This window comes from Bos indicus, chromosome 4 (genome assembly GCF_029378745.1).
Source record: "Bos indicus isolate NIAB-ARS_2022 breed Sahiwal x Tharparkar chromosome 4, NIAB-ARS_B.indTharparkar_mat_pri_1.0, whole genome shotgun sequence".
Taxonomy (NCBI): Eukaryota; Metazoa; Chordata; class Mammalia; order Artiodactyla; family Bovidae; genus Bos; species Bos indicus.
Genome location: NC_091763.1, coordinates 31,259,719 through 31,283,728, shown reverse-complemented (window position 1 = coordinate 31,283,728; position 24,010 = coordinate 31,259,719). Strand labels below are relative to the sequence as shown.

Sequence of the window (24,010 nt, the reverse complement as noted above, 5' to 3'; positions counted from 1 at the left end):
GAAAGCTCTTTTTATGTAGAAAATTTTCAGAACAAAATGGTAGTTATATAAAGATTTGAGTTAGGAGTGTTGGGAATCTGTTCTATTCATAAGGCGTTTTAGCTGTTCTTTTCATTATATTTTTTAACTGGAGATGTTTCTATATAGCCTCATTGTTTTTACTTTAATTATTATTTCTATGGCAGAGAGATAATTAGGTAAATGCTGTTGAATATTAAATATGGTAGTAGCTTCAGGGAAAATAAACATTTCTGGGTCAAAGCCCTCAACAAAGTATTATCTTGTATGAGCTGGTTAATGGAATTGAATGCCAAATAGTTTTGCCACCATCCAACCAAACTCTCAGAGTCACTCAGTTCATCATCTAAGACTGTTTTGGAGTGGAATGGCTGCTTATGTCAAAGTTAATGGTGTTCTTTTTATTTTACTAATACAATTCTTTATTGCATGAAATACTGTATATATTATTTATAGGTATTTCCAGTATGGTGTTCTTTTTAATGTGACTTTTTCATGGAGTAAAACTTGATTAGAGAATATTTCCAACCCCATTAAATTAGCTAAGAGTAAGAACATTCCAAGGGGCTTCCTAGGTGGCTTGGTGTTAAAGAACCCGTCTGCCAATGCAGAAGACGCAAGAGATGTAGGTTTGATCCCTTGATCGGGGGAGGATACCCTGGAGGAGGAAGTGGCAGCTCATTCTAGTATTTTTGCCTGGAAAGTTCCATGGACAGAGGAGCCTGGTGGGCTCCAGTCCTTGGGATCACAAGGACATAGTCGAGCAACTGAGCACACACATAAGAACATTCCAGAGAGTCTGAACCTGAGTGTCACACTAAAAACTTTGTACGTTGACTTGTATGAGGTACTCAGTGACGTCACCCACTGGTTTCTGTGTATTATTTGCTCCAATCTGTAAGGGCCCATTGGAAAGCCTAAAGTAATTCTAGGCTTCTCTGAGGTCCTTACTTCCTGTATCTAATACTGATTGCAAAAAAGACTTAACTTCTAATCAGACCAGAGAAGCTGAGGATTCTCATCAACCATATTGAGAAATGTACAGAGAAATGTCCTAATTCGTGAACATTATTGTTCAGCAGCATCCCAGAGTGATAGTTTGCAAGTTAATTTCCCAGATAGCCTAGGGGTTCAGACGTCACACCATTGTTGGATCTAACTTCATCTATTTAAAATCCTGTAATGAAAGAGACACAAAAATTTCTAATGCCAGTGACTAACTTGTGCTGTGGGTTAACTCGCTTGGGGATAGACCTTAGAATAAAATTTCTTCTGCCTTTCTGTGCATAGATTGGACTTTTGTGAACAAGGACCTAAGTAGAGAACCCCTAGCTCTGCTGTGAATGTAGGCTGCATGAGTCGCATTTAGTTGTGCAGCCAGCCAGTCCCCCAGCTTTCCCGTGCCGGCCTTAATACATGTCCAGCAAGGCCTCGGCACAGCTGTTTGAGAACTTGCTTTTTCCACAGACTAATAGAAATAGTGACTCTTCACATACTGCATTTGATGCAATATGTGTAAGTTAGGCTTATTTTACATTTTAGCTGCCATTTTTCAAATTTTATTTTTTTTTAGTGAGGAATACTATTGCTTGGGCTTCCCTGGTGGCTCAGACAATAAAGAATCTGTCTGCAGCGCAGGAGACCGGGTTTGATTCCTGGGTTGGGAAGATCCCCCCTGGAGAAGTGAATGGCAACCTTCTCCAATTCTCCTGGAGAATTTCATGGACAGAGGAGCCTGGTGGGCAATAGTCCATGGGGTTGCCAAGAATCAGACACAACTGAGCGATTAATATTTTTACTTTTTCACTTTTTCACTGTTACTTATCTGAAGAAAATAAATACCTTTGAAAAAAAAAGTCCCTAATGCTCTTCATGAACACCTCTGATTCATTTTAATAAAGAGCTTCTAGAAAGCAAGTTTTGGGAACCCATTAACATGTACAACCACTTTATCACTCTATGTAGATCAAGAGTATCTTACTATTTTGCAGCATAAACAAACCATGGAAATAAGTTAACCCCTGCAGCTGATATAGGGCTGTAGGTGTCGTTCACAGCCTCTTTTTATCAGAATTTTATATTCTTCAAAACAGTCTGTTTTGCACTGATAACTTTTAAAGGAGCATTGCTGGTTATTTCTAAAAGTATGGAATTTTTCCAGTCTTCAAAATGGAGCTATAGAGTTCTGTTCTGGACAGTTCTTTCTACTTTCACATTTGTAGTATGAAAGAGCATCAATGCCATTAAGTACACAAGCTCACTATTCATAGAATTTATTACTATTTCAGATAGTTAAAATTTTGGTATCCAGAATGTAAACAACATGAAAACTAAATAATAGAGTAAAATGAATTTTAAGATATGGAGAGTAAATAAAAACTACTATGGCAAAAGGTCTGCTTTGCATTCTGAACATAAGTCTTTCTATCATTTTTGAAGTTTATTGGAGTTTGCCTGTTTAGCAGTTCCATATTATATGTAAGCTGGACTTTGTAAAGAGCACTCAGCCAGAGGCAATAAAAATGGGACCTGTTTGTGTTGAAGAGGTAGAAAAGGAATTAGGAAGGAGTATGTCATGATCCTTTTTATGTGCTCTCCATTTTTAACTGGACTCAGCCCTGTCTCTCTTCACAGCAAGAAGAAAATCACTCTTCACTTTCCCAACTTCTTACAGATGCTTTCAAGAGATAAAAGTGAATGGCCTTGGAAATTGCCGTGTATCCTCTGGCTTTTATTATCCATTGTTCTTATCCTAGACTTAGGTAAATGGCTTTTGTGCTGTGCTTACTCGCTCAGTTGTGTCCAACTCTGCGACCCCATGAACTGTAGCCCACCAGGCTCCTCTCTCCATGAGGATCCTCCATGCAAGAATACTGGAGTGGGATGCCATGACCTCTGCGAAGGATCTTCCCAATCTAGGGTTCGAACCTAGGTCTCCTGCATTACAGGCAGATTCTTTACCATCTGAGCCTCCAGGGATTAGAATTTATAGGTGTCATTTCCTGTAGGTCTGGAGTGCATACTTTAGAAATCATATAAAATTTATTTTTAAAAGCACATTTTTGTAATATGTTGGTTTCCATAACATCTGTACCCACAAATATAGATGAGGTTTTAGGGAAGGAAAAAACAGATGACAAAATTATATGTTTAGTGAGCCTTGTAATAGAAAAAAATCTCATTGCTTGAGGCATTCTATATAAAGAGTTTTTTAAAGTAACTTTAATAAATGTATTTTGTGCTAAAAGTCTCCTAACCTTACCCCTCCCGCTGCCACCACCCTTTATCATATTCCTGCTGTGCACACTCTTCCAGAGCCTGGCCAGCAGCTTGCCCTCTTATGTCCGATTTGCTCACCTTGTGTTTATTTGTCCTTTCTTTGCAGAGACTCTCCTTGATGACTTCCTTCTCACGTACACAGTCTTCATGACAACTGACGACTTGTGCCAGGCGCTGTTGAGGCAATATCCTTCATTAGCTTCAGGATGCTGTGTCGGCTTCCTCTCAGACAGATGCCTCACATTAGGAATTAACTGCCTTTCTTCATTTACTCAAGCCCTCAGTAGAGTGTGGCTGTGTTAAATATTAATGTCATGATAGCCGAGGTGAAAGATGAAGTGAGACAGAGTATGCAGGGGGGGCCAGAGATGCAGAGCTGCTGTTTTCACAGTCTGTGCTGTGGGTACACTGTGTTTTCTTCAAACCTGTGCACAAGGCTTTAGAACCTAGAGATGAATTTGGCCTACTGGGTAAACCCCAGAGTCAAGAGGTTGAGTGGATTGGCAGTAACTGAACTTCCAAGACAATCAATCAGTTAGTGCCAGACCACATGGGTGGGGAAGCATGCATGTGATAGTGTTTTTCTGGGCAAGCATCCTGGGGAAGACAAGGATTTCCCACTTGGGAGGTCTGACCCCCCACTCCCACCCCCAATCAGCTGTCATCATTTCAGAGCTTTGTCAGGGCAGGCTGTCTTAGGATGATGGATGTGATTAGAGGGTTAATGACCAGTTAAGGAGGCTTTAGGATTGCATACACTGACTAGAAGAGATGCAACAGATCAAAGGCCAGGAAGCCATGCCATGGAAACGCACGCAGTTTCCAAATGAGTGTCTTGCCTTACAGTGTTTAAGGAAGAGTTTTTTATCAGAAGTCAAGCCATGAAGGTCACAGGAAAAGACAAAAAGAGCGTTTGCATAAGTAGAAATAGTGCAAGATAAATCCTTATGCCTTTCAAGAGAAAAACTACAAGAAATGCATATTTTAACAAATTCTTTGTGTTTGCCTGAGTCTGTTTCACAGGTAGACATCAAAGAAATCAGATGTCCTTGCTGTACTTTTTTTTTTTTTTCTGAGTTAGTTTTCTGAATTAGTTGCTTTAATTTCATGGTTCAAAAACAAGGATTTTAAGTATTTCCCTCCCCCCCAGATGTATCCATTCTAAAATATTAAGTGTTATCTATAACTTTTCTCCTCTATTTTTAAAATTTTTATTGAAGTATATTTGATTTATAATGTGTTAATTTCTGCTGTATGGTAAAGTGGTACCATATATATATATCAGATCAGATCAGATCAGTCGCTCAGTCGTGTCCGACTCTTTGCGACCCCATGAATCGCAGCACACCAGGCCTCCCTGTCCATCACCAACTCCCGGAGTTCACTCAGACTCGTGTCCATCGAGTCAGTGATGCCATCCAGCCATCTCATCCTCTGTCGTCCCCTTCTCCTCCTGCCCTCAATCCCTCCCAGCATCAGAGTCTTTTCCAGTGAGTCAACTCTTCGCATGAGGTGGCCAAAGTACTGGAGTTTCAGCTTTAGCATCATTCCTTCCAAAGAAATCCCAGGGCTGATGTCCTTCAGAATGGACTGGTTGGATCTCCACTATTCTATATATTTATAATATAAATACTATTCTGTGTGTGTGTATATATATATATATACTATTCAATTCAGTTGCTCAGTCATGTCTGACTCTTTGCGACCCCATGGACTGCAGCACGCCAGGCTTCCCTGTCCATCACCACCTCCCAGAGCCTACTCAAACTCATGTCCATCACGTCAGTGATGCTATCCAACCATCTCATCCTCTGTCGTCACCTTCTCTCACCTTCAATCTTTCCCAGCATGAGTATCTTTTCCAGTGAGTCGGTTCTTCACATCAGATGGCCAAAGTATTGGAGTTTCAGCTTTAGCATCAGTCCTTCCAATGAATATATTCAGGACTGATTTCCTTTAGGATAGGCTGGTTGGATCTCCTTGCAGTCCAAGGGACTCTCAAGAGTCTTCTCCAACACCACAGTTCAAAAGCATCAATTCTTTGGTGCTCAGCTTTCTTTATAGTCTAACTCTTACTTCCATACATGACAAATGGAAAAACCATAGCTTTGACTAGACTGACCTTTGTTGGCAAAGTAATGTCTGCTTCTTAATAAGCTGTCTAGGTTGGTCATAACTTTTCTTCCAAGAAGCAAGCGTCTTTTAATTTCACGGCTGCAGTCACCATCTGCAGTGATTTTGAAGCTCAAAAAAATAAAGTCTGTCACTGTTTCCATTGTTTCCCCATCTATTTGCCATGAAGTGATGGGGCTGGATGCCATGATCTTATGTATAGTATCCACTGTGTATAAATGCCACATCTTTTTATCCATTCAGTCCTTGATGTACTTTTGTAGGTTGGGGAGACAGTGGCTGAATTATGTTTTAAAATAGCTACAAAGGGGACCTCTCTGGTGATCCAGTGGCTAAGACTCTGCTTTCCCAATGCAGGGGGCCAGGTTCGATCCCTGGTTGGGGAACTAGTTCCTACATGCTGCAGTTAGGACCCAAATAAATACTTCTTTTAAATGGGCAGATTATAAAAAATGTTACAAAGTCTGATACAGAATTTATCCCTGTTTTGCTATTATATATCAGCATTAAAGAATAGAGAATCCTGTCCAGTAACCCTAAAGCCTACCTGTCTTTGGTGTCATAGCATTTTCTATTTCTAGTTAATTTTTTAATGTGTCCTAGATACTCAGAAATGATAATTTGGGAGGCAGAAACACTAGGATGTTTTGCGAAGTGCCAAGCTTCTGTCTTATTCCTAAGGTTTTAAGCATGTTGCCTTTGAGGTTGTTATTTTTATTTAATTTTAACAGCGTAGTTAACACATTGTCGTTGTATACAAATTGGGGAATGCTTGTAAGTATAATAAAAATAATTCATGTTCTCTGAAATCTCATTACTTTAAGAAGCCACTGTTAACTATCAGTATATATCTTTCCAGGCAATGACCATGTAAATAAATATAGTTAATAGAAATGGATGATCCTGACATACTCTTTTCTTACTTGCTTTCCTAATTAACAGTATATTGTGGATGCCCTATGTCAGCAAATAGAGTGCTGGACCATCAGCCTTATGGCTACAAAAGAGCCCTTTAAATGAATATGCAGTAATTTATTTAACTGTCTTCAGTGGTTGAAGCCTTTAAGTTATGCCTATTTAATATTTTTTATCTCAGAGAAAATTAAACTAGCAGCCCTTTTTACTTACATTTGTACACTTATCCGTTTCTTTTTTTTTTTTTCCCATGTAAATTCCTGGGGGTGGACAGTTGAATCACACCACAAATTATGCTCCAGAAATCCATGCTCATTTGGCACTACTTTAGAATGTAAATTTCTGAGAATCAAAGTGTATGTGGCCTACTTCTGATGTCATCTTGATGGAAATGGTGTCCACCTATGTAGTGAGGCCAGATCTCTTGAAGCCACCCTTGTGATTAATGGCCCATCTGGTATCTCTTCAAAGTGGCATCAACCCGCACTGCTTGTGGAACTGTGTGATACATTTGTCAGTTCGATCATCCAGTCCTTATCCTCATGGCCTGCCACCAAGTGTATGTGAAGCATTTTCCTGGGTTTCCTTTTGCTTTTTTCAGTGCACACCTGTTACTTTCCCTACACATGTTCTTTTCTTCCTACATATACAGATACTTGTAGATTTTTTTCAAAAATGTGCTTTAGCATATTTTATGAAAACAAGAATAAATGGATCTCTTCCTATTTTTACTTGCAACAATGCAGTATTCTTTCTTAACTATTTGCACCTATTCTGCTAAGAAGTATCAAGGCAAAGAAGAAAATTCAGATGTTCCTTGTCGGAAACGGAAGGTCTTGCATCTTGTTTCCCAGTGGATTGCTCTATACAAAGACTGGTTACATGAAGATGAACATTCAAAAATGTTTTTAAAGGTAATGTAAAACTTCCAGTTATTCAGTTACTCTTTGATGCTGAATGACTGATTTTATTTTCAGTTGTGCATTTCAGTAATCTCATTCCTATGTTACAGTCCTCTAACTTGTTTGTAATATTGAAGTTATGATTCAAAGTATTTGTTTGTTTTGACTTCTGAAGCCAAATATTTGGAGAAGGCAATGGCACCCCACTCCAGTACTCCTCCCATGGACGGAGGAGCCTGGTAGGCTGCAGTCCAAGAGGTCACTAAGAGTCGGACATGACTGAGCGACTTCACTTTCACTTTTCACTTTCATGCATTGGAGAAGGAAATGGCAACCCACTCCAGTGTTCTTGCCTGGAGAATCCCAGGGATGGGGGAGCCTGGTGGGCTGCCGTCTATGGGGTTGCACAGAGTCGGACACGACTGAAGTGACTTGCAGCAGCAGCCAAATATTATTTACATAGTTAGAAATTTTTAACTTTAAATAATTCTATGTCAATAAATGTAGAAGGCAAGTTTTAAAGTCGCTCATTTAAAGTTATTTATTTTACTTGTCATGGGAATTTTTATTGCAAATGAAATAATTAAGGAAGATTAAATAAAACATACTTTAAAATTTGATAACTGCCTAATATGTTGAGATGTATTATAGGTTTAAACTAACCAGTCCCATATCTACAATAGTGGGATAAAACATTATTTTTATCATATAAGAACTATATTGACAATGTATACATTATGAAACTTTATCAGGACCTGGTGTATATTGAGACATTAAAACAATCATAACTAATAAAATTGATGCTAAACCTCGATTTACATTTTAAGTTATGTTCTTGCCTGGAGAGTCCCAGGGACGCCAGAGCCTGGTGGGCTGCCATCTATGGGGTCGCACAGAGTCGGACACGACTGAAGCGACTTAGCAGCAGCAGCAGCAAGCTGATATGTGTTTCTAATCATGAGTAGGCTGCAGTGTCTTTTCAACACAGATGATTCTCTGGAGACAGTTTGTAGACAGCTGGACTCTTGGCCACCAAAAGCATGTTAGCTGTGCAGGTCAATACAGAGAAGGGGTGTGGTGGAATCCGTGTGGGGGAAGAGTTCTATTTTAGAATAGGCAAGTGTCTAAACTGACTTTGTCTTCAAGAAAGAAATCACTTTGATTTCAAAATACAAATATCTTTTAGACATCCAGTTAAAAACTGATTTAAACCAAGTCTCTGACTAAACTACTGTTATTTTCAAAACAACTGGTTAGTTTAATTCAATAGATTTCTTTTCCTTCCCAAATGATTATGTGGCTATTATTTCTAAAAATATATTGTAGAACAGGCCTGGGAATTTCGAGTAGCTCCTACCCATAGCCCCTAAGAGCTGCCAGAGAGCCACACAGTTGAGCAAGGGGGTCTGAGGTGGAACCCCCACTCAGGAGCTCTGTGGTGCCTGGTTTAACCCCTTGCATTGTTCTGGATTCCACTTCTCTCTCTGATCAGGTTACCCACTGTTTGAGTCTTAATCCTTATAAAATAGACACCAGACCAATTCAGCTGCCATTTTCTGCCCCCCCCCACCCCCCCCCGCCCCCAGACCATATACAGGAATGTGCTGGATGATGTCTATGAATACCCAATACTTGAAAAAGAGCTGAAAGAATTTCAGAAGATACTTGGAATGCACCGTCGTCAGTAAGTATTTCGTTTTCCTCATAGATAATAAGAGAAAGCAGCACCACGTATGACAGAATTGGAGGTGTCTCAGAAAGATCATTTTGAACATTTCAGATCTGGGATTTATCTTGACTCATTAGGTTTTCTAGTAGTAAATATATATTTTGTTTTTATATCTCAAGATGAGTGAACACTAAATCAAGCTTACTGGCTATTTTTTTAAAAACCCTGTTCAATATGATAGGAACCAACTGAGCCATGACAGTCTGGGTGCATAAGAACAATTATTTAATAAATTATTATTTATTTTTATAAGTGTAAATATTTAACTTGTCATTTCAGGAGTTCATAGCTATCTCTAATGGGATAGGAAAAAAGTTTTATAAACAAGTCCCAGCAAACCATGGCACATGTTTAAACTTCATTTTATGGATTCCCTGAGGTTTCTTTATCAATTTAGAAAAATTGAAGGGAAGCACTTGCTCTGTGACTTTTGTCATGTCCAGGTATCACTGAAGCATCTATCATTAGTCTTTCAAATTGCTAATACCTGGTTTTACTCTGATTTACCACTAACTCTTCTTCTTAATTTTGGTAAATGAAAACATCAAGTCATTATTCAGTTTTCAGATATACCTGCAAAGTTAATCTGAAGGGAAGTATTGTCCTCTGATTTGCAATATAGCTTTGACTTTTTAAACATAAAACACATCTGTTGTCAAGTTTTGACAAGCTTATATTAAGATTTCAGCAGTCACAAATGGCGCTTCTCATAGAAAATGTTAATTCAAGCTCTTCACGTTGTCAGAGACTTAAAGCCTGACTCACATTTAGTAAAGAAAGATCCTGTGCAGTGAAGGCTATATAAATAATTTTAGGGTGTACACAAATCGTGTGTAAACCTTTGTCCCAGTCATGAAAATCACATATTTAGAAGTTCAGAAATGAGCTACAGGTTGTTAATAATGAATGTGATGAATTTTGATGGTCTTCTTTTATTATCACATTCTACACTGTAAAAAATTTCTATCGCCTAAGACTAAATATGAAAATATGAACAAGCAAATGAAGCAAAAATGAAAAAGAAAGAAACATTTACATCAAAATAATACCCTACTTGGAAATGATCTATGCTGTAAGGGAGGTCTTAAAATTGGGAAAATTTAATTCTGGTTTAATACAAATTTAAATACATTAAATGCATTAATGTAATTTAATACATTCCACTTGAAAACTTACATAAAAATGGGAAATAAGAGATATAAGTAAGAACATGATCTAAGTCATGATTCCTGTGTCTTTGGTATGAGATAATGAAATATCTTTTAGATGCTGGAATACAATTTGGACCTGCTGAAGGCCCTGCAAGTCCTACCACACATTGAAACATCCTGGAAAAGAGCAGCCTTAGCTAGCTTATTTAGCTATCTGAAGAACAGTAATTTCACCTAAGACTTAGTGAAATGTGAATAAACTTAGAATTTCTGTGGACTGAGTAAATCCAGTTATTTCCTCAATGCTCGCTTTCTGTGAGTAGAAGGCAAAGTATACCTATTGAATAAAAGCTTCTTTTCTTCCTGGTTCACTTGAAATCCTAATGTCAAGTGTGTTTTACATAGTAAATGAATGAATACTGTGCATTTTACCGTTTTGAAAAGCTAAAATCTCCACACGGTGCCTGAAAAGTAGTGTCTGTTGACAGTGGCTACATTTTCCTGGGTTTGAGACAAAGACTGACCTCTTGTTGTTTCCCTTTCAGCACTGTAGATGAATACTCACCGCAAAGGAAGGTGAGGCAGACCCTTCTCTCTGAAACTGGGTGATCTGAGTTAGGGACCTTGCCTTGCCCCTCTTGGCATTTCTTCATAATTAATATGAATGCTGCCCCCACCCAAGTGGGGTCAGGCAAGGAGCTGGGGGCTTCAGCTTGCCTCCCTGCTCCTGCCTCACTTAGTTTTCCCTATGCTGGCGTGGATCCAGTTGCAGCCAGGTGCCCTTGACTTTATGACATTTCTGCATTTTTTTGTGGTGCATTTTGGAATCCTGGAGTTTTCACAGTGTCCCCTGAATGACATAAACTTGATTGTTAATGTTGATGTAAAAATAGAAAGTCATCTATGCAAGACTTTTTTGCCTACAAGAGTAAGAAAGTCTTGTAAGAAAAAGGTTTGCACTCTTCAACCCAACCGAGAGAGAGATCGTAGCTGGGATGAATGTGTTTCCTGTTCAGCTTCAAGGGGGAAATGCAAAATAACATGTCAGGCACAAGTTTTGTAGGAGCTGATATGTCAGGTGACAGATAATCATAATGAATTATGTACCTATTTCCCCTAAGCAAGTCACTGCTCTACAGCAGAAGTATGAAACTATGTCGGAGTGGCCTTACCCGAAAGTAAGGTTGATGTTGGGGTGGGAAAACCATATCTTTCTCAGGAGAAGCAGCTGTGGACTTTTGTAGTGGCCAGAGGTTAAAAATCACACCTGTATTCTCCAGCATGTTGTGAAGAATCAATTTGGGACTTTGTCCCTGCCACTGACCTTGGCCAAGGTCTATCCTGTTGCTCAGACTCTCCAACCTCCACTTGTATTAATTGAGGCAACTCCCAGTTTATTCCTCTAAGATTAGACGGATGGATTTCATATTCAAAAAAAATTGGCACGCTCTTTTGGAACATGTTGCAAACAGCTGTGGTTTTCCAAAGGGCAGCAATACATTCGTTCATTGTTCTTGTTCTCCCTTCTTGCAGAATAAAGCCCTTTTCCACCAATTCAGTCTGAAGGAGAACTGGCTGCAGCACAGAGGAACTGTGACAGAAAGTGAGGAAAGTGAGTATGATTTGAACAAGGGTTGGGGCAGGTGGAGGACTTTAACACAACAACGCAACTTTAATACCTCCGCCTGCCGGTAGCTGTTTGCAGCTGCCACACCCCCACCACGACAAGCACGTTAACATCCACCATGAAAGTTTTTCTTTTCTTGCCGTGCTATAGTTTTCTTCATCACTGAGTACTGTCCCCGGAGCCAGGTCATCTTTACTTTGGGAAGTAAGGGAAGGAGACCACGCAGAGTCCACTGCGTTCTTGGGGAGCAGTGCAGAGGACTGGAAAGGCACCCTTAGCTGCCTTCTCCCCTGTGTCGGTCCGTTGCCCGTGACTCACGGGAAAGTCCACTGAAAGCACTGTTCAGGGCTTGGACTGAGTCAGTCCTGGAGATTTAGAGGAGAAAATCTTGGCGGGAATAATGAAAGGAAGGATGTGCGATAGAAACCCCTCCTAGGCAAGGCCATGCAGGCAGCGCCACACATGCAGGGCGTCCTCAGTCAGTGTTCGTGACAAAAGGGCTCGTGACATCCCACCCCCCGCCCCCGCCATCCGCAGAGGGCCCCTAGGTCAGGGCAGGGGAAGCACCTTTGCAGCACACTGGCAGTGCTGACGTGCTTCTCTGCTTCACTGTTTTATAGCAGAACAGGAAGTGGCTTCCTCCCGTTAGGGTAAAAGGTGAGTCAAGTGCAGAGCTGGGAAACAGCCATTCAGATGTTCATGCTCTTATGACTGGAGACTTTAAAACTCGCCTGCCCCAACAGTGTCAAAATTCTAAGTATAGACACTGGATATTTGCTCAACTTCTTGAACGCTTGAGCACCCAGATGTCGCAGATTCCTCTTCCGTTCCATCCTTTGTGTATAATGAGCTGCTCATGAGGGCGCTTGGTGGGCCACATCATCTGCACCAAGTGGAGGAGCAGAAAACCTCACCTCCCCCTCTCTCAGCTGCTAACCTTCCTTTCCCATCTGTCTTACAATTAGCTGTTTAATTTTCCATGCCGAGTTTCAAAGGGTCATTTCAAGATGCCTCAGACTGTTTTTGTTCATCATTTTACTAAGCGCAATGTAAACTTTCCTCACATTTAGCATTTTGTAGACTGCATCTTTGCCTTGCTCCAAAACTCCATCTTTCTATGGAAGGAAAAAAGCCTTTTCCTCTCTCACAAGTCCGTTGACAACACATAAAACAGCTGTTTGTTGGATGCTAGAGTTTTAATGACACACCCTACCAAACCTAAAACAAAACACTGTCAGTGCCTCTGTCAAAGTGTGTTTACTTTGAGGTTTATACTAGTAAACCCATAGTTTGTCTTTTGCTTCATTTGCATTTCTATGAAAACATTCCTGGGTTTATTTTTGTGGTGCCATTTAAATTGCATATTAAACTTCTCTAGGAGCTACATTCTACTTCTTTTCTTCAATCTAGAAAAGAAGAATACTTAAATATATTATTGTCCTGTCTTTTCTAAAGAAGCTAGTGTTTTATACATTCACAATGGCTCATATAAAAGGCAAATAACGTGTCAGTTATTTCCATCGCTATTAAGGCAGCTTCTGCTGTCAAATCATAAAGGAATATTTTTCCTGGGCCTGTTCACCATGGTAGCGATAATGCCCTTGTAATAATGAGTAGTACCACAGACAAGAAAAAGGAAATTAAAAAGGCTGGAAATGTGACCTCCGTTTGAAAATTAAGCTCACTACCACCTTGACACAGGCAGGGGGCGGAGATTCTTTCTTAAAAGATCAAGAAGGCTTAAAGCCAAAACCATAGCAAGCGACAGATTTTTTAGGTAAAGCTTCAGTTCAGTTCAGTTGCTCAGTCGTGTCCCATCTGCAGCCCCATGGACTGCAGCACGCCAGCTTATGCGAATTCAAATAACAAAGCGTGGTGGTCTTTACTGAGCCACTGGGGCTGTTGGGAGGAGAAGTGTAAAGTGAAAATGTGTGAGTTAGACATTTTTGTAGGCTGCTTTGGGAGATCTCGGTAACCCTCACGGAAGGGTCTGTGAAGTCCAGTCCGTGTTGCACAGACTGCGCTGTGTTGTGGGTAGGCTGCCTCCTACCAGGAGCACCCAACGAGCTTTGGCACGACGTGGGTCTCTCATTAGGCTCTGGGACACCCAAGGACTACTGCAGCTTGCCCACCTGCTTTATAATGTCTCCATCTCATGTGTGTGTAAGCACGTGGCTCCGTTCTCATGCCCTCGGGCGCCCACGTGCACGTGTAAATCTAGCTGTGTCTGTCCTGTACTGAAGAGCATAGTGTGGGTGCCTTGATTTGGAAACGTCTGTACCTTGTGGCCACAGTTCTCTGTTTACTCACAATTCTTTCACCTCATGTAGTTTTCTGCCACGTGTACATAACGGAGCACTCATACGTCAGCGTGAAGGCCACTGTTTCCAGTACAGCCCAAGAGATCCTGAGGGTTGTGGCAGAAAAGATCCAACATGCGGAAGATGATCTGGCTCTGGTAGCCGTCACCTTCTCTGGCGGTAAGTTATATTCTGTCTTTGAATATTTAATCATTCACTGGCTTGCCTCCAAAGGGAGAGAGTTGACATTTTTATGGAATAAACGTGCAGTGCGTCCCTTCTGGGTCCGCAGCTGGGTGATCACCGTAACAATGAGAAGCCTTCTACCAGAGGTGTTTCCATGACAACAGTTGGGTACCATTGAATACTGAATTTCCTCCCCAAGAACCAGAGAGGCGTGCCAGTGTTTTGAAATGTATTATAAAGCTTTACATAGTTTGTACTCTAGATAAGCCTTCTGTTTTCATGTTTAAATTAACTTGGGAAATTGCTAAAGGATGAAATTACTTTTGGAAGCAAAAAGAAAGACAGCCTTGAACTAGTCATTTTACCGGCTGACAAGTTAATACTTAAAGACTCCCTATTGAAGGAGACAAACACTGTACAATAAGCCGAAAGCTCACGGGCAGTGTTCTTTCAGGTAGACATGGGGAGTGAGCTCTAGTTATAGTCTTCTGTTGGGCCTTACTTATCCTCTGAGAATGGTTTATTGTGTGTTTTGAATAAGATCACACAGATTACAAGCTGACCCTATTGATCTTGTGACCTGAACAGAACCCTGCGCTTCCACTGGAGCCTGTCAGATCTCTGGGTTGCTGGCCTCCCATTTTTGCCTTACGATCTTTATTTAATATCTCATTAACCCTGAGAAAAACACAAAGAAAGTAACTGAGCCTCAGTAGTTGAAAAATGGGAGGACAGCATAAACTAATCAACCATGTGTTGGGGGGAGGGGGAGCAGATGAAGGGCATTTCTGTTTGCCTTTTGTTATCACTCTAGAGTCAGGAGAAGATCAGAATGTACTTGATGTTAAAGCATTCTGTGAGGGAACATTGTCTCTTCCGCTTTATTACTCAGAGGCAGATAAAATGGCCCTGCAAGCTAATCGTTTACATAGTCAAACAAATACAGCCCATCTCCCCAGTCCCAGTGCTTCTTTCCTTCCTCTCCCTGGGCGTCATGCCTCCTAGCAAAACATTCTCTAAAGGAAAAGAGCAAATGTTTCAGAAACATATGGACTTACATGAATTTTAAGGGAGTTCAGAGAGTAGTTGAATATCTAATAAAATATATTAGGAAATACTCCAGATAATATGATATTTGTATATTAATTTTAAGTGACCAAAGATATTAAATGATTCCAGACAATAGTGAGCTTCATCAAAATGAGCCTTTACCTCTCAAGGCAGTACTGTTACAGAAAGTAGTGATTGGGTCCCCATGCAGACAAAAGGTGCTGGAGAAAGATGGACCCTGAGGGGGCCTGGTGGCACAGTGGGGGCCCACCCCCCTTGGCAGCTGACCCAGTGTCGGCCAGGGCCGCACATGAGTCTGGGAATTAATGAATGGCTCGTTTTACCCGCTATCTATTTGATGGCTGTGAAATACCATTTTTACACTTTATTAAATTAGATTCGTCTGGAGTTCTGATGTGCATATACTCATAGCTAATCATCACTAGTAACACGAGCTTATCTCTTGAATTACCTCACAGATTTGGAAATATGCCATCATTTTTCATCAGTTAGTAGTTTTGTCTGTTAAGAACCTTTCTGCCTGCAGTTTTATGTGCCCCAAACAATAATGTTCTTATGAAGGAAAAAAAAAAAAAGCCCACAGAACCTAGTGTATTCCTTGCTCTAGTTACATAATTTTTAATAAATAATGTTTTCAATGCTGTGTCAAAATGAAATGACAGTGAGATCTACTGTTATTTTCTCTTTCTCAAAAGAAAATGCACGTTGGCCATGTTGTTGGTTTCTCTGAAAGGACTAGTACTGTTGTTCTCACAGCTCTTTGTAGGCTTCTAGCTGTTTTGTGCCCAGGAGAAGTATGTGTATGTAGTAACAGAAACCTACCCAGTTCCTCAGAGCCTAAAATTCTATCACTTTTCCTTGTTTATGGCATAGTGACAAACGTGACAGTAAGAAAAATAATTCTTAGCAACTGGAAAAATGGCTGTCAGCAAACCATGCCATTTTATTTCATAGCAAATGCAGAATGGCTCTTATAAATTCATATCTAAGGTATTTATGAATATACAGAGGGTCGCAAGAAGCTGTAGCTTAAACAAGGAGGGAAGATATAGAAGAATGTCAGAGCCCAGCCATGTGGGACCATTTACAGCAGATGTCAAGAGCCTGACATGACAGTACTACTGATCTTTGCAGTGCTGGGTGGTAAAGAATGTATTTGAGTATCATTTTTGTCCTCTGTATCAAGCGGAAATGTTCAAAACAAAATCTGGCATTTGAGCTGATTATGTTATCTAGAAAAAGAGATGTGATGTATTGATTTTCCAACCCTGCTGGATAAATAAAGGGCTACCTTAGGGGACACTGATTGTGTTACAGTGGAATAAACGTGAATATCACTTTGGTCAGTTCCCCTCTGTGTTTTGCAGGTGAGAGGAGGACATTTTTCTTTGAGAAGCATATTGTGTTATGAGTCCAGCTATGGTAGAAAAATGGTCAAAGGATAGGAACAATAGGTAAATAAAATAGAAGAAGAATAGATGAAAAATATTCACTTTACTAGTTGCCAAGAAATATAAAATATATCAATAATCTATTTTTGATTTTAGCAAATCAATAAACTTATTCAAAGTAATGATGAGTATTGGTAGACATAAGAGTTGGAAAGCAGTTTGGCAGCTTGTTTCAAAACCTTTACAGATATTCATTCCCTCTGACCTAGTAATTCTACTGCTGAGAATCTGTCTTAAGAAAAATCATCTATAAGGAGCCAAAGATTTATGCAGAAGGATGTTGACTTCAGCAATATGTATTATGGCTGCTATAATAATAGATCCCATTTATCAAATCCCTGTTATATGTCAGGCCCCTTGCTGGTATTTAGCACGTATCTCTCTATCTAATTTATATGACAAAAAAAATTGAAAACCATTAAATGTTCAACAATAGAGGAAAGATTAAATGATGGTATAATAGACTGTTATATAACCAATTACACATGGCATATATAAATAATTTTGACAAGAGGATAAGTACAATAAAATCAGAACATAAAACCACATAAGGAATTATTACAAGTATATATGTATCTATGATTATTAATGTATACATACGAATAGCTGTGATTGTATATACATGTGTGCACATACATATTTGCATAAATATGAGGACAGAGATATACCCAACTGTTAGCAGTATTATTGTTGTATGGTTACTTTCTTTTCTGTTTTTCTTGGCCCTGCCTCCTGGCACGTGCGATCTTAGTTCCCCAACCAGGGGTCGAATCTCTGCCATGCACCCTGCAGTGGGAGCAGAGTCTTAACCACTAGGCTGTCAGGGAAGTCTTCATGTGGTTACTTTACAGATAGATATGAAGTGAAGAGTGAGTTTTCCCTTCTTCCCCAAGCTGTTCTGTGTAAAAAAAAATGACTAAATATTATAAGAATGAATCCTAAGAGGTTACCTCTTCGTGGATAATAAGCTTTGATTATCTGGTGTCATTGTATAGCGTATGCAGAACTGAATCACATCTACTTCACATCCCATTTACTTTTAAGTATTTTTCTTTGGCAGATTTCACTCTTTAGCAGTACTGTGAATGCATACTAGCTCGTCTTGTGTTTTTAATTATTCTTTTCTGTAAATAAAGAAAAGCATGAGCTTCAGCCAAACAACTTGGCCATCTCCAAATCCCTTGATGCCTCTGGTCGGATATATGTCTACCGGAAAGACCTGGCCGACACTTTGGTGAGTTACCCTTAGCCTTGTGCTTGAAGCACAGGGGCACAAATGTCAGGCTGAGAACATGTATTTGTGTGTTTTAAAATGAATGTTAGAAAAGTACATCAAGCTGTTTCCTTCTGTAGCCAACAGTACACTTGTCAAACAACAGTACATTTGCTAATCAGAGGCAGGCCTGTCTTTAGGAACTGAAAACCCTTCGCACTGTTTCTCTCTAAGCCTCTCTGGAACAAGGAATTTGAGAGATGGGACACTTTGTCCAACAGAATCTTAATTCCATTTCTTCTTTCCTGGTGGATATATGGAGATCAGGCTGAGGAATCCATCCTGTGTTCATTTAAAGGGAAAGAGGTTCTGTTCTTCTGTCCCCTGGGTGCCCTTTGAGCGTGCCATTCCCTTGAAGAGAAGGTACATGATCAGCATTCCCTGTGTAAGTGGGCAACATCAGATGCCACCGAAGAGTAAGCATATGAAGAAATGGAGAAACCCCCACTGTATGTTATTTTCAGTTTTAAGTTTAAGAACCTTTATACTTAACTAGATGATTTGTTGTTGTTCCTAAAAACCTCGGTCTTGTGGTTGCTTTCTGGATGGTAGAATCAGGCCTCAGAGCCATCACCCATAAAAAGTGGGCTCTACCAGATCATGATCGTATCATCCGGAGTCAGGGTCCTGGTCTGTGCCATGCAGTCATCACAGGAATGGCTCTTTCCAGCTAGGCTCCTTTTATGTGTATAATGGACGAGTCTGTATACCATGTAGGTTAACCAACACCGCTTATAATAAAAATATCTCATGTAAAATTATCTACAAGATCTCAAATTGCCATAATAACATTAGTCACCCCCCACCTCTCAAAGGAGGAGGAGCTAACGTGCAGGTTACTGTTACTGGGTCTCCCACTGTCCCGCCCTTCCACCCCCAGCCGCAAACAGACGTTTCCTGTGGCTCCCTCAATGTGAGTTCCCAGAGCTCTGCTGCTGCAGTCCAGGGCCTCGGAATAGCAGAGGGCAGGCCTGGGGCAGGTCTTGTGGGATAAATAAGTGCTGTGAGTTGAGCCAGATGCCACCCTGCATGTGAATGCTTCCCCCACCTAAAATTTCCCCATTGGAATCATAGTTCTGGTAATTTCAGCTCCAAAAGATCTCCGTTGAAACGGAGCATTGTAAGGGAAGGCTAGCAGGGGAAACCACTGATATCCCCTGTGCTTGGGCATGGGTCAGCCTTCTTGGAGAGCAGGAATCATAGCCCTGAATGATTGGAATAGAAAAATAGAAAGTGTTTCCTGGAGAGGGCGGTGGACTACCTTGAATAACCAGACGGCAGGGCCGGGGTAAGGACACATTTAGGGAGAAAGTAGGAGGGGTAAAAAGCCAAGTGACAATGTCCTTACAGCTCCAAATTCATAAGCAGACATCTGTGTTTCTTCCCACTTCGTGGCTCTGTGAATGTCTGCAGTGTAGCCTGACATCTGCGTGGTCCCCATCTAGCCAGACAGGGCCCTGGGACACCTGGGCTTTCCCCACCTCAGCGTCTGTACGTACATCATCCGTTCCGCCCTTACTGAGCTCCACCCTGTGCCCATGCCGGAGGTACAGGGCCAGTTTGTGCCTAGACCCACTCTGAAGGGAATTCTAGTCTGTGGAATAGCTCATGGAGGTCTTTTATCATGTTTTCAATTAGGAAACCTTTTCATAAATATAAAAATTCAAAAATGCTAATAATTTATTTTGCAGTTCAAAAAATAAAGACTAATATTTGGATTCTGAAATATTCCTTTTACTCTTCTATGGCATTTATTTTTGAAAAGTCCTCTTCTTTTTTTTTTTTTCCCAAGACATTAACTGTTTTAACGTCATTAACTGTTCAAGTCAAATAAGAGAATTTATTACCTTAATTTAAAAATATCAGATGTTTTGAAAAGATGCCAAATTTTTAATAATTTAACAGTGATGGCAGATTTAAAATTGTGGTGGCATTTAATAATTTTATGTCAGATTTTAAAGAAATACTTTTATTACCAAACTCTTCATACCCATTTGTCTAGGGAAAGCAATTGATAATTTAAAATAATCATACACCATGGGGTATAAATGAATTAACTTTTATTTTTTATTTCCTGTTTAAATTTTTTTTTTTTTTTTTTTTGCTTTCCACGGGCATTTTAGTAAAATTTGTAAATGCATGTCTGGGATGAGACTTGTTAAACATATTTCCTGTAAAAGCCATGTCTGTCTTTATTGAAGTGCACTGTGACATTTCTTTTGTTTGTTTTTCTCCTAACCCTGCTGGCACATTAATTCTTACCAGAAACCAAAGTGACTTCAGGGCTTTTGCTTTCATTATGCTGTCTGCTGGGGCAGTGTTTTATAATCAGATTTGTGCACGTGTGTGTGTGTGTGTGTGTGTGTGCGTGTGTGTGTGTGTGCATGCTTGCCTGTGGGGAGGGAGGGACAGCTCAGTGAAGTATCATTGATCACATTCTGCAGCTTCTGAGGCTGTTTCCTGAATTGGCTGTAACTCACCGAAGGTGAACAGATCAGGGAAACTATTAAGTGCACTCAGACAAGATTATTTTTCTCACGCGGGCTTCTAGTGCCTTTCTGTGGCCAGCCAATTCAGTGCCAACCATCTGGGAATTTACTGAGGATTCTTTTGCTTCTGTCTGTCACTTTAGAATCCGTTTGCAGAAAATGAGGAATCACAGCAAAGGTCGATCAGGATTTTGGGAATGAACACTTGGGATCTTGCTCTGGAATTAATGAATTTTGATTGGAGCCTTTTCAGTTCAATTCACGAGGTAAGTAAGGGGGAAACGATCAAGTAAATGCTACTGCCACCTTAACTAGGAATTCTTCTTGAAGAATATTCATGTGTGATTAGGTTTTAAGACAATCCATTTTCTGGTTGATATAGTTATGCTTTGGGATACCATGGCCCACAAAGATACTTGGGGACTTTAAATATATTGAAAGACTGATCCAAACCTAGGATAATTAGAATACATGATCATGCTTTATTTGCACCTAATACAGTCGGATATTTGTGTAATGTATAAATATGCTATATTTTTAATGTTTGAAAACATGTATTCATATATATATGTGTGTGTGTATATATATGTATATGAAGGTTGCATGGGGTTGAAGAGGTGTTTTATGTTTGATACCTTTGATACTGACATTTTAATTTTTCCGTGGCTTTACAGTACTTATATAAAAATCACATTTATATGTGTCCTACATGCACACACACACTTTCCTAAGAACATTCTATACATTTAGACTATGCTGCAGGACTTCAAGCACTCTCTCGGACATTTTGAGATATATTTCAAATTTTTATGTCCATCAACCTCTCCCTTGAGGACAGCTTAAGCGTTTATAAAACAGGAGATGAGGGGCAGAATGCTACTGACAATTGATGAATAAATGTAGCCAGTGGAAAGGCTCACAGGACTCAGTAGATGAAAAATGAGGTAGACTGTGTTGCATTTGCTTTGCCGGGTAGTGAAATGTTTCATTACAAAAAGGCCTTTCCTGCTGAAGAAGGAACTCGTGACTGATTAAGGGACCCCCAAGGTTCTCTTTCATTTTGGAGCATCTTTTAAACGTCCCCATATTTTCTCGTGGAAAACATTCCAATATAACAATCTAAATTTGAGCAAGTAGTGAACTCATTCAAGCTAAATGACTTGTGACTTTGGAAGTGTTGGTAGAGTGGGATGTGTCCCTGCTTGTGTGCTTATGCAGTGGGAGGGTGTGAATTTCTTGTGTAAAACACACACACACACACACACACACACACACACACACACAGAGCTTTCTGATTAGAAACAAATCTCTTCCATTGCTTACATATGATCAGTCTAGTCACTAGTTACTGTCAGTTTTGTACCTTATTCTAATCTTACTCTCTTTCTATGATTTGACAGTGTCTTATTTCAGTGGTTCTCAAAGAGTGGGTACCCAGACCAGCATCATCAGTATACCCAGGAATTTAGTAGAAATGCAGATTTTTGGCCAGATCACAGACCTGTTGACTCAGAACATTTAGGGGGGTGGGGCACAGCAGTCTGTGCTTTAACAGACCTCCAGGTGATTCAGATTGACACTGAAGTGTGAAAACCCTTGTCTAGAGAATCTACCTGTGAGGGTCTAATGTACATCTGAACAAATGATGTCATTTGTGCTTGAAGTTGCCTATAGAACAAGTTTGGGAAGTTCGGATTTGATTCAGCCTCTGATGTAAGAGTGTCTTAGGTTTTCATGAAAAGCATCATCTTTGCATTCTAAAAACGTAGATTTATGTAAGTCTTTTATGTGAACATCATTTCATGAGGCATTTCTGAAAGTCAACATGAATTGTCTTGAATTTAATATATTGTTATTTGTTATATCTAACATTATGACAGTGGCTATCTGAAATAGTTCTTAAAAACCTACTTGCAGTGCAGGAATAGAGACACTCACAGACTTGCGGACACAGTGAGGGAAGGAGGGGTGGTGGGAGTTGAGCGAGTAGCACTGAAACATATACATACCATGTGTAAAATAGCCAATGGGCAGTTGCTGCATAACACAGGAAGCTCAGCTCAGTGCTCTGTGACCACCTAGAGGGGTGGGATGGGGTTGGGGGATGGGAGGGAGGTTCAAGAGGGTGGGGACATATGTATACTTACGGCTGATTCACACTGTTGTATGGCAGAAACACAATACAACATCGTAAAGCAATTATCCTCCAATTAAAAATGAATTTTAAAAAATGGATTGTATTTTGTATCAACTTGACCCTGTGCTGTAACAGTAAATGCTGGCTTGAATACATTGTCTTTCAGCAAGAGCTGATCTACTTCACGTTCAGCAGACAGGGAAGCGGGGAGCACACGGTGAACCTGAGCCTGCTGCTCCAGAGATGCAATGAGGTCCAGCTCTGGGTGGCCACGGAGATTCTGCTCTGCAGCCCACTGGGCAAGCGAGTGCAGCTGGTGAAAAAATTCATCAAAATTGCCGCTCAGTGAGTGTCTAGTGGTAAAAAACGCAGTTCTGTTCCTCTCCTTTAGAGGAAATCTGTTTTTTCCCCGTAATGGGATGGGATGGGATGTGAAGAGATGGGATACAAAAGGGTAATAGTGAGTTAAGTGACCAAATGATTGGAAAGGTCTGTTCTGAATATTTCTGTCTTCACCTTTGAAATATTTATATCTTAAAGTAAATGTCACAATACCAGACCATAGCTCTCTGTGCCGAAGGAAAAAGCAGGCAGCGCACACGTGCCCCATTGTGCAGCTAAATTACACGGTGGCCAGGTGAGTTACAGTAGGTTAGGCACATGGGGGGAGATGATGAGAGGGGGCGAGAACTGTTGAAAGTCAGATGCGTTTCAAGGTTCTGCTCCTGGCTCCCTCATGCCCAGAGTATGAACTTTCATTGATTAAACTTACTTTTGTATATAGAATTCCTTCGCTGGGCTGTGTTAGCTTCCAGAGGACAGGGACCATTTCTACTCAAACATTGGACCTGGGGTACCTGGTACTGAAGTTGGTAAATAGCAGTGACTCAGTAGTTGGTTGGATGACATTTTAGTAACTTCCTGGGAGCTTCTGTTAAAATACCAGATTAATGTCCTGAGACCATGCTTGGGTGGTCTTTCCAACACAAACAGGCAACAGGAGTCCAGATCTTTCCCAGTTCCTCCTACCTTCCAGTCTTTCCATTTTTTTTTCCTCCTTTGTTTTTCAAAGTAGTTTTTATATCAAACAGTTTTTGGGTACATGTCAGTGTAATATATTTAGGAAATCTGTATTGATCACTCATTATGTTTGCACGTCTGTGTAGGGTATTATGGGGGAATCAGAATGCAGCTACACCCAATACCTGCCTTTGAGAACTTTGCGATCTGCTGGGCAGGGGAATACTTTCTATAACTCCAATGGCTCATTGCAAAATAGAACCCAAGGGTTCCCTACCATGAGATGAAGTTCTTTCAGGGTCTTTAGAGGACGGGAAGCTTCTATGCCA

At 40.3% G+C, this 24,010-nt stretch overlaps 1 protein-coding gene across 5 annotated transcripts in view; it reads left to right on the top strand.

Annotated features, from left to right (window-relative positions):
• Nucleotides 1-24,010, top strand: part of RAPGEF5 (Rap guanine nucleotide exchange factor 5) — a 256,592-nt gene that overhangs the window by 206,163 nt on the left and 26,419 nt on the right. For all 5 annotated transcript variants that reach the window (XM_070787582.1, XM_070787581.1, XM_019958533.2 and 2 more), the window contains 9 exons: nucleotides 3,404-3,482; nucleotides 7,115-7,259; nucleotides 8,834-8,931; nucleotides 10,673-10,703; nucleotides 11,661-11,739; nucleotides 14,085-14,234; nucleotides 17,899-17,996; nucleotides 20,668-20,790; nucleotides 22,828-23,006. In XM_070787582.1, coding sequence (XP_070643683.1) covers nucleotides 3,404-3,482; nucleotides 7,115-7,259; nucleotides 8,834-8,931; nucleotides 10,673-10,703; nucleotides 11,661-11,739; nucleotides 14,085-14,234; nucleotides 17,899-17,996; nucleotides 20,668-20,790; nucleotides 22,828-23,006 — 982 coding nt within the window. The remainder of the gene's footprint in view (nucleotides 1-3,403; nucleotides 3,483-7,114; nucleotides 7,260-8,833; nucleotides 8,932-10,672; nucleotides 10,704-11,660; nucleotides 11,740-14,084; nucleotides 14,235-17,898; nucleotides 17,997-20,667; nucleotides 20,791-22,827; nucleotides 23,007-24,010) is intronic.